The sequence below is a fragment of the Pecten maximus genome, chromosome 5 (assembly GCF_902652985.1).
Source record: "Pecten maximus chromosome 5, xPecMax1.1, whole genome shotgun sequence".
NCBI lineage: Eukaryota > Metazoa > Mollusca > Bivalvia > Pectinida > Pectinidae > Pecten > Pecten maximus.
The window spans coordinates 21,330,907-21,358,533 of NC_047019.1; the positions used below are offsets into that span (position 1 = coordinate 21,330,907).

The 27,627-nt window shown below is 35.4% G+C and overlaps 1 protein-coding gene across 2 annotated transcripts in view; it reads left to right on the forward strand.

The window, feature by feature from the left end:
* Window positions 1-18,975, forward strand: part of LOC117327487 (PR domain zinc finger protein 1-like) — a 58,577-nt gene extending 39,602 nt beyond the window's left edge. For both annotated transcript variants that reach the window (XM_033884496.1, XM_033884497.1), the window contains exons 3-5: window positions 5,688-5,810; window positions 9,399-9,651; window positions 12,805-18,975. In XM_033884496.1, the coding sequence (XP_033740387.1) occupies window positions 5,688-5,810; window positions 9,399-9,651; window positions 12,805-14,903 (2,475 nt within the window). In that variant the 3' untranslated portion in view covers window positions 14,904-18,975. The remainder of the gene's footprint in view (window positions 1-5,687; window positions 5,811-9,398; window positions 9,652-12,804) is intronic.
* The last annotated feature ends 8,652 nt before the right edge of the window (window positions 18,976-27,627 follow it).

The following is a 27,627-nucleotide window of genomic DNA, read 5'->3' on the forward strand; positions in this document are numbered from 1 at the left end:
AACTAAAGTGTTGAGTATATGGTATAAAAGCAATAGGAGACAGGTGATACTGGTCGATAATTGGATTTCTGTCCTCTGTTTTACAATGATATGTGTTTGGATGGATAATTAACTATAATTATATAATTATCAATAGTTTTGTGAAATGTGATTATGACCACTTAAATATTTTTTTTTAGTTTAAAACTTTCCACCATTTCCATCCTGTAAAGGATAGCATAGGTATTCAGATAGCAATGATGATATATAGATATTCAATATCACTTCAAACTCTTTGTCACTTGACAATTGCTTGATTCAAAGGAACATTTTGAAATAAATAGTGATTTAAAAAGAAATTTTTGTATCTCATTTCAAGGCACTTGCAATTTTATTTCAATTCAAAATTTTCATTTCTATTTCCATGTTTTTTTTGGTGCAGAGATTATATAACCATTGAAGTGTTTAATAGACAGATGGTTAAAAGGTGAAATTGTCCCAACAAAAGACATAACAAGCATATCATTACCTTTCTTCCTGTTCGCCTGTAGGTACTCTCCTTCTGTGGAGGTACTATAATGAACAGGAATCCCTATACAATCGGAGGCTTCGGCTGGAACACCAGACTAATTTTGATTGGGTTTTTAGACTCGCATTCAATTCAACCCTGACCTCTGCTATTGTGTATCTTACAGTTGGGACAGTGTTAGAATTATGAAAGGAAAATTGCACAAAGTTAATAGCTCCAATCAAATTACATTGCAGAAATTGAACGGTGTTTGAAAAAGTATGTTTGCATAGATTGGGATATTATACAGTAGCCGGAATTTTTAGTCTTCACAAGTAGTAATTTTCTCCCAATGACACGCAAACAACGATTTTCATTTCAATATTTGATATGTTTTGAAACATCAAAAAGTAAATCTCGCAAAACCTTGAGCATGACAAGAAGCATTGTAATTATGGTAAAAAGTGGCGACAGCCATGATTTGTAGTGTTCCGTGTCTGTTCCTCAGTGAAAGGGGCTGGCTTCCCCTTATTGATCACGGCGACAGGAGGGACCTCCTCTGGTAAAAGGAACACTTTCTCCCCCTAACAATACACAGGCTCTGCCTTTTTACACAGGAAGATGACTTGTCGACAGATACACAACTTTATCAAAGAGACACCATATTTATCCCCTCTTGATAAACAAGGGACCCTTTAGTTCTCTATTTATTCACAAAGTGCAAATTTTCAAAAAGTGACAGGGCACTTCGATTAGGAGCCCTGAATAGGAAGGAAGAGCTTTAGCCTTTCATCGATAAAAATATATTTAAATAATGATCAGAGAATAGAATATCTAAAAAAGGTGAAAGGTGTAAATAGGTATTGAAAAAAAAAAAAAAAACATTTTAAGAACAGATGTACTTTTGTCAAGTCTAGGCTACCTGATGTATTTTTGATGATCTTCAATCTTAAAAAAGAATTAAATTATATTAACAGATAAATGTGTATTAAATCAAATGACTTGGACCATTACATAAGTTAACTGTTGGGGAAGGTAGGCTGACCCATAATACCTACTGTAGATCAGTGTCGACAACAGGTAAAGAAATAGCTTAAAGAATTCAAAAGACCACAATTTAAGCTACCTGGAAGGTAAAGTTTCTGAATTATGATATTTTTACCTGACCTGCAAACTTTAAGTCTTTCATTACAGTTAAAATTATAAAAACAAATTATCCTTGGTGTCTTTAATATGCTTTTCTCAAGGTATGACAGTGGTTAAATTTTCTTAATGATTTATAACCATTCGAAAATAATGGAAAGTTGAATTTTTTCTATGTGAAATTATATGTTCATTGTTGTTATTTGAAAAGAAAATTTAAATTGTCTTTAATCAAAGAAATTCTTGTATAATTAAGCCATCATATCATAAACAGCAGTTTATAAGTGTATCATGTTTTCATAGTTTTATCTAGCTGTTGTGAAAATCATTTCCGTTGGCCTTGTATATAACTGGCTAGGGAAAATTATCAGCGATGTTATCATGTCTGAAAGAAAAATAGAATTACAATTACAAGGAATCGGCTTAGTGTGATGTTATGGAGATATAAATGATGTTCCTGTGAGTTGATAATTAAGCCTCGGCTGTTTAAAATTGTCTGGTGCTAATTCGCCTATTTATTGCTTCGGTCAATGAAAAATGGAATAAATAAATGGTAATGAATTCTCAAGTATGTGGAACAGTTAGCTCAATACGATAGTCACCTATTATAGTGATTTTAAAGATAGCTCTTAATTATGACCTTCAAAACTTAATTTTCTCTCTACTTTCACCTTTCTTCTCTAACACATGTTAATTGGGGTATGTTTAGCGTGGCTGCCATTACAAGGAAAAAATGCCTGATCTTTTTAAACAGTTTTTTCCCTTTCACAAAAGAGATATATTTCTTTTCAGTGAGACAAATTTATGATTGTAGGTCTCCACAAAGATTGATGAACTATTTCAAGATTTAAATTACCTTAATATGTCTGACAGTCGAATTACTTGCCTCATCAGACGTTCATTGGCTCTCCTCCTCTTCATTTTTTTTTGCGATATTAATTATGGCTTGTACTAATTTGCATAGGAAGTGAAAGGAGCGTTTAGTGAACGAGAAGTGGCTCCATGGCTAGATGTTTATCTGTAATTTATCCTTGTAGAAAGTGAATACAAAGCCGAGAGTTCAGGATTATTTTTAAACGGAGGTGAATGAGATTATCGTTGCCTTTTGAAGACGGTAATTTTGGGGATATTTAGAAGGTATTTAACTGCTGTTTAGCTAATATGAGAGGGCTTTGTTGGTAAGGAGTTATCATGCTTGATGCCATGCAAGCACAGAACTACTTGGTCATTTGTGAAGGTTTGACTTCGGCAACAGACTCTGCTGAGAAAAGTTGGGATTATTTCTCGATTAGATTCTGGTTGTCTTGGAAAAACAAAATGGATGCGGTACATTAGGTTGGTACTTGAGTTTTTTCCCACTGATTTCTGGTAACTCAATTTGGTATATTTTTTTCCTCACTTACACAGAGATAGTATTTTTTATATCTTTTGATATCCAAACTGCCATCGTTATATATATTTCAAAAACATCAGTTTTAATTTACACAACTTGTTAACTTACTTAAAAAATCTAAATAATTTATTGACATAGATTTATCAGTTTGATATATGGAAACGTTGACTTCCGGTTGTAAAATTTTCAAATTCTTCATGCAGTTTTATGAATTTGCTTGTTAAAACCCCTACAGAAAATGTAATAACGTGAACGTTGGAGATAGACGCAAAAAAACATCTTTGAAGATAACATTTAAGTAATGTTGAGTATAATTTTGATTTTAATGATACCTGAATTTGCACGTAAGATGTCATCCTCAGACCCCCACCATGGCAGGTGATAAGATTTTAACTTTACATAAGTCATAAATGATAAATCACTCTAACCATCAACGGACCAATTTAAGAATTATTAAAGTCTGCAGAATTTCAAATTTCACATTTGTCAGATGTTAACACCAAAACATCTGCACACTTTCGTGTTTTCACGACATCTCGCGAATCAGAAAGATTGAGATTGTTGTTTTTATATTCCTCTGCTAGATATTTCAGCTTTTTTTCTGCCCAGATTGACCCACCTGTTTTTGGGTGTTAATACTGGAACTTGGCTTTTTTACCTTTTCAATTTCCTTTAACTTGCTTGAAGTGACATCGGGCAAGATCTTGAACTATTTTCTTCATGTATTACCCACTAGGTAGCGGAAACAAGGCTTTGATAAGGTGTCTTTGATGGAGCCCATTGAAACTAAAAAGCAAGATTTGCCAAAATGATATCAATGGCACTTGAATTGAGAGTTTCTATATTAACAGACTTTCACTTCTTTGAATGCAGAAGTTTCATAAAAGAAAAGTCCTTCAGAAAAAAACTTGACATTGCTAATAGGATAAATATAATACGGGTAATGAGTGTACATTTTACGTACAGAAGTGTCGAGTCTCTAACTTGTGAAATTTGTGACTATGCCTTTTTATGTAGTTCTCCACATGAAAGTATGGGCCCCTAATCATATTCATCTGAAATACATTTAAAGTCTCAAGTACTTCGTGTCGAGTGTGTAATGCAGGTGCGAAATCACAGATAGATTGGTTTTCGTCAAACACATTTATCGGCTTGTTTGTTTCTTACACCACCGATTTTTATCAATTCATATTGATATCGCCTACAAAACACTCCCCAAAATTACCTTGTAATACTGACTTAAACAGGAATTTTGGGGTGATTTATTTAGGTTTAAAAACAAAAACATTTGATTTGATATTTCTTAAACTACACTTGTAATTTGTAATCATTCAACTTTTTGACGTTCACTTTTATCATCTTTAAAATTTCTCACTTGATACCTTTTTTGTACGACTTTCAAGTATAGGTAGTAATAATTTGTTCACCAGATATAAGAGCTTTTCATGTACAAGTGTAATTTCATTGAAGCTTGTTGCACTCTTTGATTAAAAGCCAGCCTAGACCCTTATTCCTGTTTATCATAGCCCGCAAAGCAGTTGAGCAAACAGATCTCAAAATTGTAAAAGCACTATTAGATTTCTATGATTCTGAGAAGAACATGAAGGTTAATTTGAATAATTAGCTGTTGAAGTGATTGGCGGGACTAGCCATCGCCATGGTCACCGGGGAACCTACAGTACTTTCTTTAAAGATACCCTGGAGATCACACAGAATTCAAGCAGCTCCATATTTTTTCTCAAAATGTAAGGGTAAACACTTGTGGGTGTTGCTTGACAGCTGAAATACTCTGCCAATGAAACTAGTATCAATGTTATAGCTAGGTCTCAACTTTTTCACTCTAATCTAGAATTTCCTTTTTTACAAACCCCCCATGGGGGAGATGCTGGTCGGGATATGTCCTGTACTGGTCTTATCCTCCAATCATCATACTCGGAGATGCAACTCGGAAATAAGTCATCATTTCATCAAAAAATATCCTCATTTTTTATCTAGTCTGTGAAGTTTTTAGGCCGAGTTTACGGATGGCAGGTTCATTGATTGTGAAGGTTTTAAGCACGGCTGGTTAGCTCTGACCTCTCAGTCCGAGCCTCACTCACACAAGGTGTTTTATTTTGATAGATTTCTTACATAGATTCCATCTATGATCATTTGAAATCTTTTCATAAAAAGATTTTCTTGAAGGTATTTTATAATTTTCTTTTCATCTTTGGTTTTTTTGTGAAGAAATGATTGCAGTTTCACTTTTTGTATGACGTAAATTGGCGAGGCTATAAAACTTGTTGTTTATGACATAATGTCGGATGTTATGATATATTATGGGATGTATAGCTCATCCTCTTCCAGTGGTTGGTTACTAATTGGTTTTAATTTGCTAATCACATATCTGCACAGGAAAATAGTGTACTTTAGAAGTTTCAGGGTAGATAACCATCAAATGTACCATGGCTTCTTACAGATCAACTGCTTCACCATCTTTGAACAAAAAGGAAATGTGCTCCTCTCAAGCCTAACCTTATACCTTGTTTAGGTTAGTCTACCTTTGGAGGACCATTTGGTTTACTACCAGATAACAGACCTGAACTCAATTCAACTTTCTTTTGATATCTTTTGGGTTGAATTAATCATTCAGTAACAATTTCTCTTGGTTTTTCTGATTGGCAGGCATTAGGGGTGTGGAGCGTAGACTATATTCCGCGCGGGACACGATTCGGACCTTTAGTCGGAGACGTTTACTCCAAGGAACCATTTCTAAGAAAAGAATCGGACAGAGTTTCTATATGGAAGGTAAGTCACTCTTTTAAGAATATTTGATCTGATTTCAAAACTTAAATAACAGTTCCTGTCATAAAAATATGGGAAACAAAATTCCCATATTTCTTTCAATATTTTAAGCATGTTTAATAAAATATTACTGGGTTTTTTCATGTCAGAAAGAAGAGTGAAATAATACTGATTATATTATATGTCTTTTTTAAGACTTATATTGATGATGCTATTTCATATGGAATTTTTTGAAAGTTTGATTTACTAATTTTAAATGTTTTGAAATCAGATATAGTGTATTTAAGTGTTTATCGTGTATGAGATTTTTCTGTGGAGATATGTATTGATGTCTGTAGAATACCTGACTAAAGTATCTGGTGACATTCTAGATGGCCAAGCCCTCTCTTTACAACCAAAACACAGGCTTTCATTACTACAACATTCCACCCTAGCATAGCCTTGGGATAGAAATAAGTCTGCTGAGAGAAAAAGTTTTTTCTGCTAATTTGAAAGTTGGTTTCAAATGCATTCAATATTTCAGTGTCTTCTGTCAAGTTTTGTTTGTTAAATCTGAAAGGCAGAGACAGCTGGTGATCATATAACAGAAGGATCCTATTTTTTTTTACGTTAATATTTTTCCTCTGATAGAAATGATATAAACGATTAAGGTCTCAACTTTCAAGTCTGTTTGTGCTTGGTTTCTATATATTGATTTATGAAAGAGTAATTTTTGCTTTGGGTGGTTGCATAATAAATTGCTAATTGGTCACAGGTGGAGAAAGTGTTGTATGGATCATATAGTATAGATCATATATACTCTTGAGACTTGTACACAGTTGTACTGGCCTTACAAGCTTTACATTCACATAGTTAAATAATTTACATGTGTTAAATTTCTGAAGTTCTGACACTTTAATTGATAAGATAAAATTGAAACTGAGTTTCTGGGATTTAAATGATCATCTATGAACAGAATGTTTGAAAATAATCATATCTTTAACAAGTTTTTTGTAAAGATGGTTTTTGAATTTCACTTGTATTAAAAATGTTAAGCTGGTTGGGTGTTGAATTACGGAGGTGGGGACGATCCAGGGCTTTACTTACTTTTTACTGCATAACATATCATTACCTCGATTTAACTCGGAGTGTATAGGTAGGGCTGAATAAAACTGACAGGGAAAGTGAAATAGGAGAAATTATACACTCTATTTTCCCTTTAATAAATTGACGAGATTCTTTTTTAGGAGTGCTACCAGATCGGGTAATTGGTCGTTAATTTATGAAGGTTGAATAGGAGACGAAAGCAGAGTAGACATATGTAATGGTATACAATTTTCTCATGTATCCCAAATATAATTTCTTCAATTACACGTATATATTTATATGTAGTGTCAGAAACAAGATAAAAGACCTAGTTTATATCATTGTAGCTCTCTCAGCCATCTTTGATATTACTCAGAATTCTGGATTCTAAAAGCGAATTCATTCCAGTTAGGGGAAAGAATGGTTTTAATCTTATCAATTTTATTTTGAGATATGAACTGGTTTGAATAAGAAAAAATGAATTTGAGTCAGTGGTGATTCCGAGAGCTGATATTTTAATATTAAAATGGTTTGTCATATCTATTAATGTAAAAATTTACTTCATTTAAATATTTGTGAAAGTTCTTTTCAGAGAAGTTAATTAATTTTATTTCATAATCTAAAATATAGGAGTGATCAAGATAAATTTTAATTACATGTCTTTAGATATACATATATGTGATAATATATGTTATTAAAATCAACGATTGAATTAGATAAAAATGTGATGTCATTTAATTCATCACAATGATATAACTGAGTGATATAATACACAGAGTCGGGTATGGAAATTGAATTTATTTCCCTTTTCTATGAATACTAATGTCTTGTAAATCATTACTAGACAGTCATCAATTAATGCATTTTGAAAAAACGAATGACATGTTTAATAAAATAAGTGGATTTATTCTGTGTGGTAACAGACAGTCTAGCTGTTGGCTATATTCAGTTCCCTGTCTTCTTTATCTCTGTTAATGGGAAGAAAAAAACGTTTTATGAGCAAAATTTGTTGATTTAAACTGAATTATCTGTGCGAGTGCGGTTCCTGTAAATTCACCGCAGGTAGCCTGTAGGATTCATTCACAAGTTCTAATGACAAATTTGTTTAAAAGTTTCACTCCACTTGAAGTAATTTTTTTAAAAGAGGTCTGATTTGGAGGTCACAGTTGTAGAATCCAGTTCTCAGTATAACACATATTTTCTGCCATTTCCTAAGATGTATTGCCTATATCTCAGCAGATAGCCTTGATAAGACTGTTAGGTTAATTTGATACTTTTTTTCCTTGTAATAAACTATTTTGTTTCCTGTACATACTCGTAGATAGGAGCATGTCACAAGGAAGGCTTGGGGCTCTATCTTAGCTACAGAAACACTGGGTGTAAGAATTATCCGGTCGAGATAAACATTTCAGTAGATTTGGTTGAAATAATCATTTTTGACATTTCAAATCGAGCTCCCATGATCTTCCTCAGTGTTTCTGTATGCCTTGTCTATGTCACAATATTTGATAAGTAAAAGCAAAATGTCAGCTTTTTAATATACAAAAATTTATTATGATATTTTGGGATGTTATTTTGATAGATGGGTATTTCAACCCAATAATTCATCGAGAGAAAAAACAGGATAACTTTTTTTAAAGCAAAACATATAAAAAAAAAAAACCCTGGTTATTGTGATAAAAATCTGATATATCTTGATGATATCTGACATCCAGTTCACATCAGAAAATTTAGGTGAGTTTTTGTTTTTTGACTGGTACAGGAAACGAGGTATTTGTTAAGTAAGGGTTGATTTATAATGGGTGAGTAGAATCCGACATAATTACAGGATGTGCCTCCCACAACTGGGCAAAGGATGACTTTGGGATGTGGAGAGGGTTATACATGTCCCACAGAGACAAAGCCTTACATGTAAACATTCTAACTTAAACAAGATTTTCGTTACAAAAATGAAATGGAAAAATCCAAGAATCCTAGAGGAAGAGCCTAATCTTTGATATTACAGTAAGAGAAATTGTGATAATTCCTTTCATTTTCTAGTTCGTATTTTAATCGCCAAGTAGGTAGGATATTAACTTTTAATGGGGCAGAAGTATTACCGTTAACGGGAGGATGCTTCACTACTCCGTAAACAAGTTTTACGATGTACTACATGATATTGGAGGTGTAGGTTACCAACAGAACGAAAGATAGGATGGAAATAGTAACACACCAACTTTATGTTAAACATTCACTTTTTTATCTGTGCTTCATTCTCATATCATTCACAAAAAATATCATATTTATCGCGGGAGTGTATATTTACTCTTTAGCGTCGGACGGTTTTCTTTGTCGCTGATGGAGTTTGATAAAGTTATCCAATAATTGTGTCATTCAACAACTTTTCTTTTCCCCTCATGAATTATTCATTCATTTATTATAGCATATGATTAGTATTTGTTTATATTCTCTGTGTTAAATCATTAATTACACGTACAATTTCTGTACTTGCCTTAATTAATCTGACATATTTGTTTGTATTTGCAGATCTTCAGTAACAACACGGTCTACCAGTACATAGACAACAGTGATGTAACTAAGAGTAGCTGGATGCATTACATCAACTTTGCTTATTCATCTGTCCAACAGAACCTCATTGCCTGTCAAATTGACTTCAACATCTACTTCTATACTATCAAGCCAATTCCTCCGAACACAGAACTAATGGTGTGGTACTGCCGTGAATATGCTGACCGCATCAACTGTCCAGTCACAGGCGAGGAGATGCTTCACTCATGGAGTAAGTCTTATCTCTTCTCACAAAAATTTCACATTTTATATATTTAATGTTTATTTATCATTCATGAAATAAATAAAATGTTGGTCTGAATAATATACCTCTAGTTTAATTTAAACCAGAATTGCAGATTTTTTATTTCATTATCTATCTGGAACTCCATGGAAAAACCCTGACCATCCAATGTAGGTACTGTTGTAATTGTCACACAGTATCATTGAATTATTTATTCAGTAAAACTTTCTCATGTTAAAACTGACCAGATATTTTCATAAAATAAAGTAAATTATTATTAAAAATAGAAACATACATAATGATATTAGAATAGGATTTATTTTTATAAAGTTGGAATTTAGAAACATGTTATAATCAGATTGCTACATAGACAGCAACAAATTACCAATAATAGATTATTGAAATATGCCTGTAAGCAATAGCTGGGGACTTAATTTGAAATTGAGATGATACTGTACGATCTATTTGATCCTTTAAACAACTTCAAAGTGATCCGGACATATAACACAGCCGCCCTGATAGCCCCCGGTCACCATAGGAAGCAGAATGGAAATGGTCATATTTTTACTTCTTTTCATCAAAGAGAGTTTTTCCTAATCTTATATCCCGTTTTGGTTAATAAAGTAAATTTTTTGGAGGATCTTCCAAGTAATTACTGTAGTAAATATCACAGGTGTTTTAAATGAAGTAGAGCTGGCCATCTCTGACAGATTATTAGCTGAGGAGAAATCCCTTTGACAATGATCCTAAGCCTTTGGTGTACCGGAGTCTCTACTGTATCCCCTAGTCATGTCAGCATCCGCAGCCTCTAACCACACACTTCACCGATTGTCACTGACTATACTCGTTAAGATTCATAAATTAATGAAGGAGGTGATGAAATAAGAGGGAACTCTTTATTCTCAGTTTTAAGATTCATAAAGATATCTGTTTCAACAAGTTTCTAATATCTGACAAGAACTGTTTTCAAGAAAATTACAAAAATGTGTTGCTGTTTCCTTATTGTTTAATGCTAGATGTTAAATTACTTTAATTTTCAAGTATCAGAGTAACGAAGTGTTTATTTTTTTATTAGGTAATATGAATTTCAAGGATTAATAGTAAATTTTACTGATAAACTGTTGTTTCCGTCCATCAAAATGAACAAGTGTATCATTCTAAAATTTGAATTTAGTGTAAAAGTCACAATGACATGGATAGAAGCCCCTGTTTATCTGTCTATTATAATGAAGTAAAAAGCTGATATATTTACAAGAAAATGATTTAAATTGTTATGTCGTTTATTGAAATCTGAAAACACATAATTGTGTTATTCTAAACAACCATGGTGTCTGATAGCAGGGCTGATAAGTGTTAAAAGACGACACTTTGAAAATAAATGTTTAAAAAGTAAATTCAAGTTATTTAATTTTACAATTAGGTTGCGTTGGTTTGTGAGAAGCCCTATGTAGTTTATTGTCAGTAGCCCTGTCAATTTACATTGATAATTTAAAGCGACATCCACGGTAAATCCACAGTAAAAATCGTCCATTAAATGGTATTACATTTCCTTTAAAGCAATAGGATATCTAAGTTTGTAAACATGAACATTTTCAATAATTGAATTTACTTTTTATCTGCCACTTAAGTTAAAATGTGGCAAATGGAGTCTCTGCTGTGTATAGTCGTGGCATATGATACCTAGATCTCATGAAAGGAACAGAGAACTTTCGCTCCGGGATAGAATAAAACATCTTCAGAATAATGCTTTTAAAAAACACTGGGTATTACTTGTAACGACGGATGGCCGTTTGGTGTAGAACTTGTGTGAGTAGTAATTTAATGATCCATGGCACACGTCTATTGTCTTGTGACCAGTGGAAATCGAAACTGGTCAATGGCATGGACGCACAGAACAAAAACCTAATCCAGATGGCTGCTGGATGTATTAAGTCAATAAAAGTCCCATTAATTTGCATGCAACTTTTTAAATGCTAATATGGGAGTATATTAAGGTGACTGGTACCGCGCCTGTCGCGGAACATCCTACGCCATAAACTAAGTTGAAATTACAACCCTAGTGACTTTTTAAGACATTTCTTTTAAGGTTTTTGTGGAGAGATTTGCCTGGTGAATTTTTCTCATTGTTTACACATACAGATTTTGAAGATGAAATTAACATTTGGCCCTCCTGTGGACTGTAAGACTTGGGGAGTCTAGTATAAGTTAGATTTAAATTGCATGACAGTTTTATGATAAGTTTAACTTATGTCTGTATTTTTGAATTCTTGTGTTATGGAGATTAGCCTTTAGGAATGTAGCCAAAGTAAAGGTTGACTGTCCAGCATTCATTATTGCTTCAATTTAACATAAAAACTGTTCTAAATTGTAATTTTAGACTAAAATTAGAGATTTCTTAATTAATTATTTCTAACTTTGTCATTGAATTGTGTGTTCTTACATGTTCACTTTACTTGTAAAAGCAATTCATTTAAATATGCTAATTAAAACATTTCAATTGAATGAAGTAACCATTTGCCGTCAGGAACCTAGATTTTAATATACAATTATTCTTCTGTGAAAGATAAATTCATTGAGATTATATTTTATTTATTTTGTATTGTCAGGTTTTGTCTGCATTATATAGTACTGTCCATAGTTTTTCTTTAAAGTTTTTTTAATTTTTTAAATTTTGAATATGAATTGTTCTTTGTAGGAATAGATAACAGTATGTGTTGTTTAATGCCTTTCTAATTTATGTCAGAATATTCAAATATTCGAGAAATTTGAGTTTTAAAGTCAGATTATCATTAAGTGATAGAGGATACCTTTGAATTAGCTTATCTGTTCTGCACACACACAAAACAACCAGAGGAGGAAAAAATCCTTCAGTTTCTTATTCTGTAAGGCAATGCTTTCAAATATATCATTTTCCAACATTACATTAAGTCTGTAGTGAAGTATTTATAGCTTTTCCTCTACTGGGGGTTAGCCTTCAGATTTGTTGAGGTGAATACAGATCTCGTTTTGTGTGGCATTGTGTTGGGTAGAGAGATATTGAGGTGGAGCAGTATATCTACTGAGATTTCTTGGCTGATTAATTGAATTTTGATTTGTTATTAAGTAGGTTCACTAATGTGACATTACTTTTTATCTTTACAGGAAGACAGATGCTGGAACGACATCTGCCATTCCCCAAGAGCTTCCTCCCAATCTGTCCACCAAACCCAGGTAGTTTGTTCAAGGAGGACACAAGTCCATCTCGTCCCAAAACTCCACCCCACGAGGAGGAGCCCCTGAAGGATGACAGCTGTGAAAGTGGGGACTGTATCCGGGAGGAAGGCTACGCTATCGACTACAGCCTCCACAAGCGGGATGGCAGCCCCACAAGCGACGACCAAGAAGTGTATAGTAGTGACAGAAACAAATCTGGTCATAGTGACAGGTTGTCTTTGTCTGCTGGGTCACTACCCTCACCACTCAAAGTTCCCAAACACGAGCCTCTAAAGGAGCCAAGTCACCCATTGGAGCCCCTTTCTCTTCAAATGCCGCCCAGCTCCATGGACTTACACCTGGGATCAATCAAAATGGCCCACAGCACGCCCAAGAAAAGTTCTGGAATTATTGAGAATCTGCTTCTGAAGAAAATGAAAGAAAATGGTGAAGAGATTACTGATAAAATTCTCAAAGGAAATTCCCTGGACTTTGACTTTAAACCTCCTATGGACATCAAACCTCCGGTATTACCTACCCTTCCTGCTCATTCTATCCATCCAGCTCATCCAATTCATCCGTCTCACCCTACACTTGCTCATGATCAAAAACCCAAGGCAGAAGATCTGTCGAAGGATCGGCCATCACCAGACCAGCTCAGCCCATTCAATCCATTCTTCTACTCCAAGTTCTTCCCTCCAAGTCCAATAATGGACAAGTCGCCAATGTCTCCTTTCATGAACAGACCAGATGAACAATATTCAAAACTGGTGTCAGGGAACATGAGCAAGTTGGGACCGAACTCCGGACCTCCATTATACTTCCCAACCCCAACTCTTCCGGGCATGTATCCAATGAATCCCATGAATCCCATGAATCCCATGAATCCTATGAACCCCATGTATCCGTTTAATCCCTACCAAAGTCTGGCTTGGCAAATGTATCCACCTCAATTCCATCCAATGGGAAATCAACAACAGGCGTCACCACCTTTCCCTCATCCAACACAAGCACCGCCTCATCCTGATCAGGTCCTCAACCTCACAAAGCCCAAGTCGGACGGCTCATCTGCCAGAGGTCATAGGTCACTACCATATCCATTGAGAAAACGGGACGGCAAGATGCATTATGAATGCAATGTGTGTTATAAGACATTCGGACAGTTGTCAAACCTCAAAGTGCATTTACGTACTCATACAGGTGAGCGTCCATTCGTGTGCCAGACATGTGGCAAAGGGTTCACACAGCTGGCTCACCTACAGAAGCACCACCTAGTTCACACCGGAGAGAAACCACATGAATGCCAGGTCTGTGGCAAGCGGTTCAGCTCCACTAGCAACCTCAAAACACACATGCGTCTCCACAGTGGAGAGAAGCCATTTCACTGTAAACTCTGTCCGGCCAAATTCACCCAGTTTGTGCACCTGAAGCTTCACAAAAGACTTCATACAAATGAACGACCTTATGAGTGTCCGCAGTGTAATAGGAAGTACATAAGTGCCAGTGGACTGAAAACGCACTGGAAGACAGGAAATTGTATTCCTCCAGGTATCAACCTCGATTATAATGCTCTTCTTGAAAACACACATCAAGGAGCGTTGGATCAGGATCGACAGGAGCTCAATGGGGAAAGTATGTCTCGTGATAACATGGAATACCATGACAATGAACAACTGAGTATGAGTGGTGAAAACAGTGATGTAGACATGCAGAAAGGCATGCCTAGTGACATGACAGGGGACATGTACCGTCGTCTACACAGTGTCAGTAGCAGCATGATGGGAAGCGAGGAGGACGAGGAGGAGATGATGATGATGAGAGAAGAGGAAATGATACAAATGAAGGAAAGTTTGTCCCCACAGAACTCAGACATTGATAACGAGCAAGACATGCCCAGATCATATGTGAAATCCTTACAAGACTATAGTGCCTCGTCACCGCCTAAATCTGACAGTCCCAGCCCGCAGGGATCGATAAGTCCCACGGGGGTCACAATTAGTCCTCCACGGGTTTCACACAGTATTGAAGCCATAACTGCACAATCATAATCAAGTCTGTGCATTTGTTATTTTGTCATCAATGTTTGTTTTTGTTGTGTAAAATATTTATAGAAAAAAGATGATCAAAAGTCCCAGTCATTGTCAAATCACTTTACTGAAGAACAATGGTTGATTACAATCAGAGATGAGTGTTGTGACAAGTATTGACAAGAAAGAGAGTTGTATTGAATGTTCGTGAGATATGCATATTTAAATGATATTTATTTGATTAATCATTTATTCAATGATAAATTTGCCAAATTCTGTATTCAGTGTTTTTTTTATGTTTTGATGTGTACTGAACATTGTTTTTACTATGGTGTAAACAGATATATCTATCAACCTTATACAGAGCTTTTCCGTGACTTTTTTATGTTACTGTTTCTTTTGTCCAAAATCTGTTTAAACTGAGCTAGTACCTGACTATGAGGACACCATTTGTCCTCACTAAGCTCTCACTCTGCCAGTATGCATTTACTTCTAAATAAGAAAATCAACAATGTTTCCAATTAATTATCCTTTAATTAATTTTGAATATTTTTTTTTTTTCTGTTTATATTATTGTTATGTTTCAATTCATTTTCATTTCTTTTAAGCATTTTTCTGTCTGTAATCTTCTATCATTTTTATATCATGCTGCCAATGATATATATGATAGTGACAGCTGACCAGTTAATCATAAATTATTTAAATATCATCATTAATTTATTATTTTGGGGAGTCACTTTTAAAATGAGTGATGATTTAATTTTGTAAATGTGTGATATAGCTACACATTAATTTTATGTACATTTTTTATGTACTTGGTATTTTTAAAATTGATTTGTTTAACAGTTTTCCTTTTTTGCTGTGCCATATCTAACACTTTGAAGTTTGACCAAATCAACATTTGGTGTGTCTTAATCTACGGTTGTGTGTGTTTGATGTAAACTATCAGCATAAGCAATTTTTATATGTATTCTTCTAAAATAAGAATTCAAGTCTATATAAAATGTTTATTTTCCTTTATAGCAATTTTTAATTAAAACTTGAAATAAATATTTAATTATCAAGATAAAAAAATAATCAAATTTTAATATACATCCAATTGAATTATTTTTGTGCGAAAAAAATGGATAACATTATTATTTGTCCAAGAAAAAAACCAAACATGTAGAAATTATTTGCTATAAAGGATAATAGTCAAAAATTGTATTTCCGTCCGCTTTACTAGAGTATTTTTGTTACGTTTGCATCAACAGCTAAATCTCCTGGCAAATTACAAAAAAATGTACCCACAGATAACATAGGAATCGGCCCTCTGATATAGATATATTTGGAACTGATATTTCAGACATTATTCTTATTGAAAGGATTTCTTCTTCAAGATATGAAAAGGATTTTCAAACATTTATCTTATTGGAGAGATATTACAGCTTAACATGAATGAAGTTATCATTTTTTGAAATATTTAATTTCAAAATGTTGATGTATAAGTTAAGAGAATTTGTAAATTACATATACCCAGTTAGTCAGTGGAGATTTTATCTGGTCTGTTCGGGTTAAAGCGTTGGATATGCCTTGTTACCGCAGTATTCCAGTATCCTCCTAGCTTTAGAAATGTATGGAATATATCTTGATTAAGTTAGACAATTTTAAAGGATGTCAGGGTTATTCTTTGTTAAGGATTATGATATGATGTATAAAAAGTAATTAATCATATACATTGTAGTTATTTAGCAGACCCTGATATACAAACTCTATCATACTTACCTAAAGTTGGTATACTTACAATGCAATCAAAGATTTGTATAATCTTTCAAAATACTCATTTATATAAAGTACCAGATAGGATTTAGTAAGAGAAATAAAAGAAATTAAATTACAAAGGATCATTTGTAGGCAGATTTCCTGTTTTAAAGTCAATAGAATAAGAATCCAAAGCACTGTGAAGATTTTTTTCCTGTTTTTTCTTATTTTGATAAAATACAGGTATAAAGTGTAGGTGTTGTAATTTGTCAGAGAATTGGAGCCCTAATCAGAAGTATCAGTGATTTTTGTTACATACGATCAATACAAAAACACAGGTCATGTTTAGAGTATCGCAGTAATACAACCTGGCCAGTGTGTGCCTACCCAGCTATTCCGCCTCACTTGGGTACAAAGAAAAGCACTTTTATTCCAAGTGCATTACGATGACAATCTAAATGGAGAGACAAGAAAGCCGCTAATTGTTCCGATACTATGAACTCGGACAGATACATTTGCAATAACTCAGTAATATTTACTCAAATCCGTGCTTCATTAATCAGCATCACTGTAAATTGTCGGTCACAATTCCGCAGAAAACGCTGTTATTTCAAAAGAGTGAAATGTAATCTGGGTCAAATTTCAGACCACTTTCGGTCCCTGATGTGTATAAGATTCCCAGGTAACTCCCTAATGTCGCGTATGAAATACACTTTTCCAATATTGGAATCGGGAATTAGTGAAAACCTTTTATCGGTAATTGTTTTTAACTATAGTGACACCATTAGTGAGTGAATGGTGGGCTGACAATCACCGCGATCCGTACACTTGTACAAACCTCTTTAATAATGATTTACGTCACATCTCTTATGACTATGTTAACAGGTAAAAATGGAAATTGAAAAGAAATTCTGGCTGTGTTTTCTGTTCACCATGTTAGCTCCTATTGGTGTTTAATACGTGATGATTGCGTTTTCCGATACAGAAGCTTTTGTCAGAGTCGGACAATTGTTTGATAACATTCATTGTGAAAGTTGCCGACTTTTTTACGCAGAATCATTTTTTGGAAAAATTGACCAGTATGCCATACAGAGATTTTGTCAGTTTGTGCAATTTAGAATTTTATTTATGACAATACATCCGGAGAGAAATGAAAGGGATATTAGGTATGTGTTGTGTTAACAGTACAATAACAAATGCCAGCAAATCACGAACATTGACACCCAGTGTGATTAAACGTAATAAATCCACTTAGGCCTTCAAACTCCATCAAATCATTCATTAATGCACAAAAAAATCCTGGTAATTTGACATTTCCAGAATTGACTTCATCACCCCTAATATTGGCATTTGATCCATCCAGATCAATACATCGGCTAAACTATTGTTGTTTTTGAGGGTTTAAAGGTCCTAGTCCATTCTACACTTACATAAACATTTTCAAGTTGAAATCCTTTTATTTTGCGTCCCTTCACATGTTGAACAATCACAAGAATCGATTATTTTCCAGATATCTTTTTAAAACCGTGTTGATTTTTTTTTTGTTAGAGCACATTGTTAACTGATCACAAAATGTTACAAGCAACTTAAATTTGTCTCAATGCCAGCAACTGACTAAAGCATTTTTACTTGCTTTCTTACACTGATTTTTTTTAAAAATTAAATGAATTATGCTTCCTTTATTTCACTGAATTTACCAAGTTTCATTTTAGTGATTCTCTGGAAAATTAAAATGAGGTATACATATATAACAGGTATGGTGACACTTATATCAGGTTAGTTATCATAGATATCTGCCTCTTTTAGCCAATAAAACAAAACAACTTTATAAACATTCAAGTGTTCAAAACCCCTTTCATTTAAATAAATCATCACATTGTCAATGCTTTTATTCTCTTGCAATATTAAATATTTTGAGACAGATATGTATTTAAAATGTTCTCCGTCCCAAAGTAACATGTGAACACTTCTATTTTATTGTATGGAACAGTTCAATTTGGTTATTGGGGATGTACAGTTTATATCAAACTGGGACCAGTGACATGAAATTCAGGGTAATCAACCTGCCCACCCACATAAAGCATCTTAGACTCTTCTAACGGAATGAAAGCAGGGTCTAACTTGTAAATGTAGGGATGGCAGGAATGAGATAATTTTTGTTACTATATTGTATGATAGTAAAATATTATACTGATAGATAAAATAAGATTTACAGCTGTAATCAAAATACAATGTAACTTAGCTGGAGGCCCTTTAGGCCTTTTGTTCCACTATAAGTAGATGTACAAATACAAGTTATATTTAACTTATAGAAAATGAAGAAAATACTGAGTAATAAAAAACATAAAATGAATGTGATTTGACTTTGTTGTTGTTTACACATGATCAATGCCAGGACATCTAAATGGTCAAATGTTGACGAGATGATTAACTGACCACAAAAGGTTAAATGTTGACAAGATAATTAATTAAATGACCACAAAAGGTCAAATGTTGACAAGATAATTAAATGACCACAAAAGGTCAAATGTTGACAAGATAATTAAATGACCACAAAAGGTCAAATGTTTACAAGATAATGATATAATCACAAAAGGTCAAATGTTGACAAGATAATTAAATGACCACAAAAGATCAAATGTTGACAAGATAATCAAATGACCACAAAAAGTCAAATTTGACAAGATAATTAAATGACCACAAAAGTTCATGTTGACAAGATAATTAAATGACAACAAAAGGTCATGTTGACAAGATAATTAAATGACCACAAAAGGTCAAATGTTGACAAGATAATTAAATGACCACAAAAGGTCAAATGTTGACAAGATAATTAATTAAATGACCACAAAAGTTCAAATGTTGACAAGATAATTAAATGACCACAAAAGTTCAAATGTTGACAAGATAGATAAATGACCACAAAAGGTCAAATGTTGACAAGATAAATAAATGACCACAAAAGGTCAAATGTTGACAAGATAATTAAATGACCACAAAAGGTCAAATGTTGACAAGATAATTAAATGACCACAAAACGTCAAATGTTTACAAGATAATAAAATAATCACAAAAGGTCAAATGTTGACAAGATAATTAAATGACCACAAAAGATCAAATGTTGACAAGATAATCAAATGACCACAAAAAGTCAAATGTTGACAAGATAATTAAATGACCACAAAAGTTCATGTTGACAAGATAATTAAATGACCACAAAAGGTCAAATGCTGACAAGATTAATTAAATGACCACAAAAGGTCAAATGTTGACAAGATAATTAAATGACCACAAAAGGTCATGTTGACAAGATAATTAAATGACCACAAAAAGTCAAATGTTGACAAGATAATTAAATGACCACAAAAGTTCATGTTGACAAGATAATTAAATGACCACAAAAGGTCAAATGCTGACAAGATTAATTAAATGACCACAAAAGTTCAAATGTTGACAAGATAATTAAATGACCACAAAAGGTCAATTGTTGACAAGATAATTAAATGACCACAAAAGGTCAAATGCTGACAAGATAATTAAATGACCACAAAAGTTAAAATGTTTACAAGATAATTAAATGACCACAAAAGGTCAAATGTTGACAAGATAAATAAATGACCACAAAAGGTCAAATGTTGACAAGATAATTAAATGACCACAAAAGGTCAAATGTTTACAAGATAATGAAATAATAACAAAAGGTCAAATGTTGACAATATAGCTGAAGGTCAATAAGGTCATATGTTGACAGGATATCTGAAGGTCACAAGGTCATATTTTGACAGGATATCTGAAGGTCACGATGTCAAATGTTGACAGGAATGTGAATGATAAAATGTCAGATATTTACAGGATCTGAATTTCAGGAGGTAAAATATTAACAGAATATCCGAATTTCACAAGGTCAATTATCTATTGGATATCTGAAGGTCAAGAGGATATCTGAATAAAGCAAGGTCGTATGTTGACAGGATACCTGGGCGTCAAGGACAAATGTGGACAGGAAGTTTTTACGACGAATGTTTACAGGATGTCTGAAGGACACAAGATCAGACCTTGACGGGAATAGGACAATTAGTGCTCTGCTAAAAGCATGTTTTATGAGATGTATAAACAATACACAGGTGTTGAGCAAGCAAACGATTTCTATCTTTCAATCCAATGAAATGGAGAATTTGTTTTCATTCTCTTCTCCCAGATGACGAAACAGTATCGTCTGCTTGCTGACACCCGATTCCATGGCCTGTTTACACGGCATCAGACGATCGGAAACAACCATATCTAACAAACATTGGCTAGAATTTCCGTTTTCAATATTCTCAAATTTCAATGAAACATATCTTAATCATTAGTAATGGACCATATGTATTATCTGTAGAGGCTGCGGGAAAATCATGGCGCACGATTTCTAGTGATGCTTTTCATGATATCGTTGCTCAGATCCATGTAGGTTTGTCGCGGTGTGGAATTTATGGCAATATTTCCAACAAGAGACCAAATATCTTGCGAACACTTTCGTTGATTGAAATCGCTTCGAAAAACATATTAAAATATTAAAACTCTTACTGTGAAACATTCGTCCTATGAACTGTAAAGCATTTGCCATGTGAAGCTATTTAACATTCGTCCTCTAACTTGAGCATTTGCTGCTAGTTATTCGCGAAATAGATAAGGTTACCACGTTTTCCTCATGAACTATCAGGATATCCCAACCAAGGACAACCCAGGCCATCCCAACCCAGGCCATCCCCAACCAAGGCCATCCCAACCAAGGCCGTCCCAACCCAGGCCATCCCAACCAAGAACATCCCAACCAAGGACATCCCCAACCAAGGCCACCCCAACCCAGGCCATCCCAACCAAGGACATCCCCACCTATCCACCATCATATTTTCTATGTTTCCCCCTTTCTACCTCCCCCTATCCCCTGTCTCAATGCTCCTCCTCGCAGACTTGTGGAACAATAGTCTGCGATGTGCTAGAACGCTATACAAGTGGAATACCGACCAAGTACGCCCTTCTTGTCCACGGTCGGAGGGGCGCGTACAAAGCCCGCGCGGCCGATAGCGATAGGTTTGAGAGTTGGTAAAGCTTCACACGAGATTGTCCCAAGATAACCGAGTATGTCATACGTACAATCACTCTGTTGATATAATACCCCGGTAAAATCACTCCATGGCATTGTTCTCCAATTATCAAAATCTTTTCCATTGACGAATTTATTTTAACGCATTGGAGCGAACTAATACGTTACTAAATACGAAAAAGTCTTGTGTTTCAATTTGACTCGGCAGGGAGGCAAACTACGATTCCGTATCAATACCGCGTGTGACGTATTGCCAATTTTTTCAATATGTTGCATTGTTTTATGCATTTTATTTCACTAATAGGTCCGTATTTTCTATTGTTCTGTACTGCCTAATTACCGTGTATGATACCATCTAGGCGGTATTTAGTTATTAATGACTGTGCACTAGCACACTTGTTCCTGGTCTAGGCCCGTATATAGCCTATGTAGATATGGTGTTCGTCCTTTGACCGGTTGAAGGCCGTAACGGCCTGTAATATCACTTGAAGTGCTATATAACACACCCTCCCCGTCTTTATATGACCTTAGCTTAAACAAAGATACAGCATTTCTAATCAGAGTATTGCTTAAATCTTCTAAGTTTACAGGGAATGTTGCGTTGTCCCATACCGCGTCAACAGTCTTTATTCCTGTTTAACTCCAGTCTCCGGGTAAGATTTGTTTATCAAGGACACAAGGACCTTTTACAGTCTATGTTTATTTGTACCACACTTTGTGTGTATACCCCATTTTCAAACGTTTCTTTAGAAGGGGGTGGTGGGATAGATTTAAATCTGGTAAAAATCACAGCCCTGATAATTCGTTAGACTATGTGTATTCGGACCTTCTCTAGTCCCTGTGATCAAGGACAGACCACTTGAATTCGAAAATGGTAAACGTTCGAAAATAATTGACGATTTGATCAGAACCTTGACGGAAATGGTCGAAAGCATGGTCCAGGAACACACAATGGAAACGCGAGCATGATGACTGTGGTGGTCCAGCAGGTACGCCAACATTCATGCTAAGATATTCAGGAACAACTCATAACGTGGTATATTTACTCGTAGAAGTGTCGATGCCTTTCTATCCAGATCATCACTACACTTCATGACGTTGTGTATTATGGTGACCTGTATTTCAATCAGATTGAATATCGATATGCTTACCAAGGTAATAATTTGAATTGTGAAATATTGAAATAATAACGACAACTTACGAACTCTTGGTTTTGTCCCTTTTTGTGTTTTTATCTTAAATAAAGAATGTAAATTATAAACGATTCCGATATTTTTTATTTAGGGGGGGGGGGGGGGGGGGCGGGATGCCATGAAAAAGAGTATGTCAATTCGCAGGAATATCTTTAACGACAGCTGTATTATATACAAAACGGGGCCGCGGTGGCCGAGTGGTTAAGGTGTCCCGACACTTTATCACTAGCCCTCCTCTTCTGGGATGCGAGTTCGAAACCCACGTGGACCAGTTGCCTTGTACTGACCATAGGCCGATGGGTTTTCTCCGGGTACTCCGGCTTTCTTCCACCTCCAAAACCTGACACGTCCTTAAATGACCCTGGCTGTTAATGGGACGTAAAATAAATTAAACCAAAAAATATATTTAGAATCCAGTCTTTCTCACATCCGCCTGACTATTGACGGCCCGAAGTCTGTTGGCGGCTGGTATGGGTCGAAGGAAACTCGGACCATGATTTATCATTACGGAAAAGGGGCGGGGAACAAGTATATGTGTTCAAATGCACATGCGAATTTATTTTGATTTAAAAATATTTTATTGTATCTTTGTTTTTATACATGGGGTTTGGGCACATGTTATTCAACTTCTACCTAGCCATCTCCCTATATAATTTTACAACCATACACTTTTACAAGTTGGCAGATAGAGGATAAAGATTGATAATAATACTTCTGTTTACCAGACAAGGTCATCTGAGGTATAAATTGGCTGGCAAGGTCATCTGTGGTATAGTTAGGTATACACGTGTAAATACGGAGGTTAGGTTCACACAAAGACTGAGTGTTCATTTACAAAAACGTCGCCACCTCCATATTCGACTGTCGCCACGCGAACATATACACCGAGTTATACATATATGATATCTGCATTTTGTTACGGGACATATTTGCGGCCATCATGAATTTCAAGGTCATTTAAACTTCCGAGGTAGAAAGGAATTTTTTTTTTCATTTAAGAAATATGACCTTCCCGTTAATCGTCTCAAATGAACTTTGAGAATGCCAACAATACTCCATTTCTAAGAGCATCGAACCAGGGAAATACCGATGGTGTCTACGATATCACAGGAATTGTGATGTCACCGCATGTGGGACCGGTGAACGGTACTGTGGACAATAAAATGTCATATAATCACAGAGCTGAAATAGAGAGATAATGTAAACTCTGGAAAAAAGATCATTTTAAAGTTAACATGTTCTCAGCATCTTCGTTTTAAGACTTTTTCAAAATTGTTACCTTTCAAAGCTGAATGCCAGAAGTTCAGGAATATTTTAGACGTTTCCTTCGAGTTTCAGATTTTATTAGGTAAACGTCTGCAATATTTTGGCGTCGTCAACGAATAAAAACTGAAATCTGAAAATAATCGTAGCGTCTGAATCGTTCCTAAACACCTGTAGTCGAACTGGTGATTGGCCAGTTTTTATTCGTTGACGACGCCAAAAGTGACGTAATTATATAGAGGGGTTCGACGCTCAGCAGGGACCGGAGTTTTGTTTTATCATTATTTTGATAATATTAACAATATCTCGTTATTAGTGCACTCTCCACTTTTTTCATTGTTTCATTCCTACATCACAATTTGTGTATAAAAAAACCCTGTATTCGATGAAAAAAAAACAACTGTTTTATTCCTGCCGAACGTATATAGGAAGAATCGTTATCGGTTATCGAGGGAAATTCTTTTGACCGTATTAAACTTTCTTAGATTGTATTTTCACGGGAAATATAGCCGCATTTCCTTTCGTTCGCACATTTTAAGGATTGTTAGCAAATAATAGAATATGATTATTCACTAAATGACTATTTCTGACCTAATTATCTGTCATAACGCATACCTAATGTGCAGTCTGACTGGAAATATGTGGAAAGTTTGGAAATGATACTCCACTATCTGTGTAATATCTACACGTGGTAAGACTGCGTGTTATTGGCCACTACGAACGATATCTAGTCAAAGTGGTCATACAATGACTGCGTCAAGAGGTATGTCATTACAGGAATGTCAAGAATATTTCTCTACGTTCAATTTTCAGAAATGGATCGAATATTTGAAATTGAAATTCATTTTCAATATATTGATTTAATCAATTTGTATGGCTTTCACACACGTGTGCCTCAAAACTGATACGATCAGTTTTAACGGTTACGCATATTTCTAATTGAACTTATCATGAGTCATTTCCATAGCTATTGGTGATATCTGTAATCTTAGGTCTATAAATCAACCCACACAAAGCGGTGTTTGGCTACATAAAGCTAAGGTCCACCAACACATCTTCTTAGTAAAGCTCAGATAAATTTCACCAATCCGCCCCTACCTGTAGGATACAAGTTACAGGATTCAGGGATGGCAGATACCAGTTACAGCATATAGGGATGGAGGATACAAGTTACAGGATACAGGGATAGAGGATACAAGTTACAGGATACAGGGATGGAGGATACAAGTTACAGGATACAGGACGAAAGATACAAATTACAGGATACAGGGACGGAGGATACAAGTTACAGGATACAGGGATAGAGGATACAAGTTACAGGATACAGGGATGGAGGATACAAGTTACAGGATACAGTGATAGAGGATACAAGTTACAGGATACAGGGATGGAGGATACAAGTTACAGGATACAGGGACGGAGGATACAAGTTACAGGATACAGGACGAAAGATACAAATTACAGGATACAGGGACGGAGGATACAAGTTACAGGATACAGGGATTGAGGATACAAGTTACAGAAGACAGGGACGGAGGATACAAGTTACAGGATACTGGACGAAAGATACAAATTACAGGATACAGGGACGGTGGATACAAGTTACAGGATACAGGGACGGCGGATACAAGTTACAGGATACAGGGACGGAGGATACAAGTTACAGGATACAGGGACAGAGGATACAAGTTACAGGATATAGGGATGAAGGATACAAGTTACAGGATAGAGGGACGAAGGATACAAGTTACAGGATACAGGACGAAGGATACAAGTTACAGGATACAGGGACGGCGGATACAAGTTACAGGATACAGGGATGGTGGATACAAGTTACAGGATACAGGAATGGAGGATACAAGTTACAGGATACAGGGACGGAGGATACAAGTTACAGGATACAGAGATGGAGGATACAAGGTACAGAAGACAGGGACGGAGGATACAAGTTACAGGATACAAGACGGAGGATACAAGTTACAGGAGACAGGAAGGGAGGATACAAGTTACAGGATTCAGGGATGGAGGATACAAGTAACAGGATACAAAGATGGAGGATACAAGTTACAGGATACAGGGACAGAGGATACAAGTTACAGGATACAGTGATAGAGCATACAAGTTACAGGATACAGGGACGGAGGATACAAGTTACAGGAGACAGGGATGGAGGATACAAGTAACAGGACACAAAGATGGAGGATACAAGTTACAGGATACAGGGACGGAGGATACAAGTTACAGGATACAGGAATGGAGGATACAAGTTACAGGATACAGAGACGGAGGATACAAGTTACAGGAGACAGGAAGGGAGGATACAAGTTACAGGATACAGGGATGGAGGATACAAGTAACAGGATACAAAGATGGAGGATACAAGTTACAGGATACAGGGACAGAGGATACAAGTTACAGGATACAGTGATAGAGCATACAAGTTACAGGATACAGGGACGGAGGATACAAGTTACAGGAGACAGGGATGGAGGATACAAGTAACAGGACACAAAGATGGAGGATACAAATAACAAGATACAGGGATTGAGGATACAAGTTACAGGATACAGGGATGGAGGATACAAGTTACAGGATATAGGGACGGAGGATACAAGTAACAGGATACAGGACGAAAGATACAAATTACAGGGACGGTGGATACAAGTTACAGGATACAGGGATGGAGGATACAAGTTACAGGATACAGGGACGGAGGATACAAGTTACAGGATACAGGGACGGTTGATGGTACAAGTTACTGGATACATGGACGGAGGATACAAGTTACAGGATACAGGACGGAGGATACAAGTTACAGGAGACCGGGAAGGCGGATACAAGTTACAGGATACAGGGACGGTGGATGCAAGTTACAGGATACTGTGGTGTATATGAAAAAAATGACAAAAATAGGTCTGAGAGATATTGTAATGTACATCACAGAAGATGTATTAACATGCTGTTAGGCCTATATTGGTTTTGTATTGTTTATCGTCCTACCAACAGGTATGGTCATTTAATGACGGCGTGCAGTAAGAATCAGAACATCATATTTACGAAACTATCTTACGGAGAAATAAATGAGACTAATGATTAAACCAGGATATAATTTGCGGGCATCCCTCTTTTTTCTCATCGTCCTTATTTTGTTTCTTATATGAAGACTTTTCGCACGTTGTCTATTGTTTCCTTCTGTGCTCACATTTCAACATCCCAATCGTGCTCTCATCTTAAATACTTAACAAGCTCTCACTTGAACCACCAAGCTGCTGTTATTTGCACCCTTGACCATCAATCTGCTGTCATTTGAACCATTGACCATCAAGCCGTTGTCATTTGAACCATTGACCATCAAGCCGTTGTCATATGCATCATTGACCATCAAGCTGTTGTCATTTGAACCATTGACCATCAAGCCGTTGCCATTTGAACCAATGACCATCAAGCCTTTGTCATTTGCACC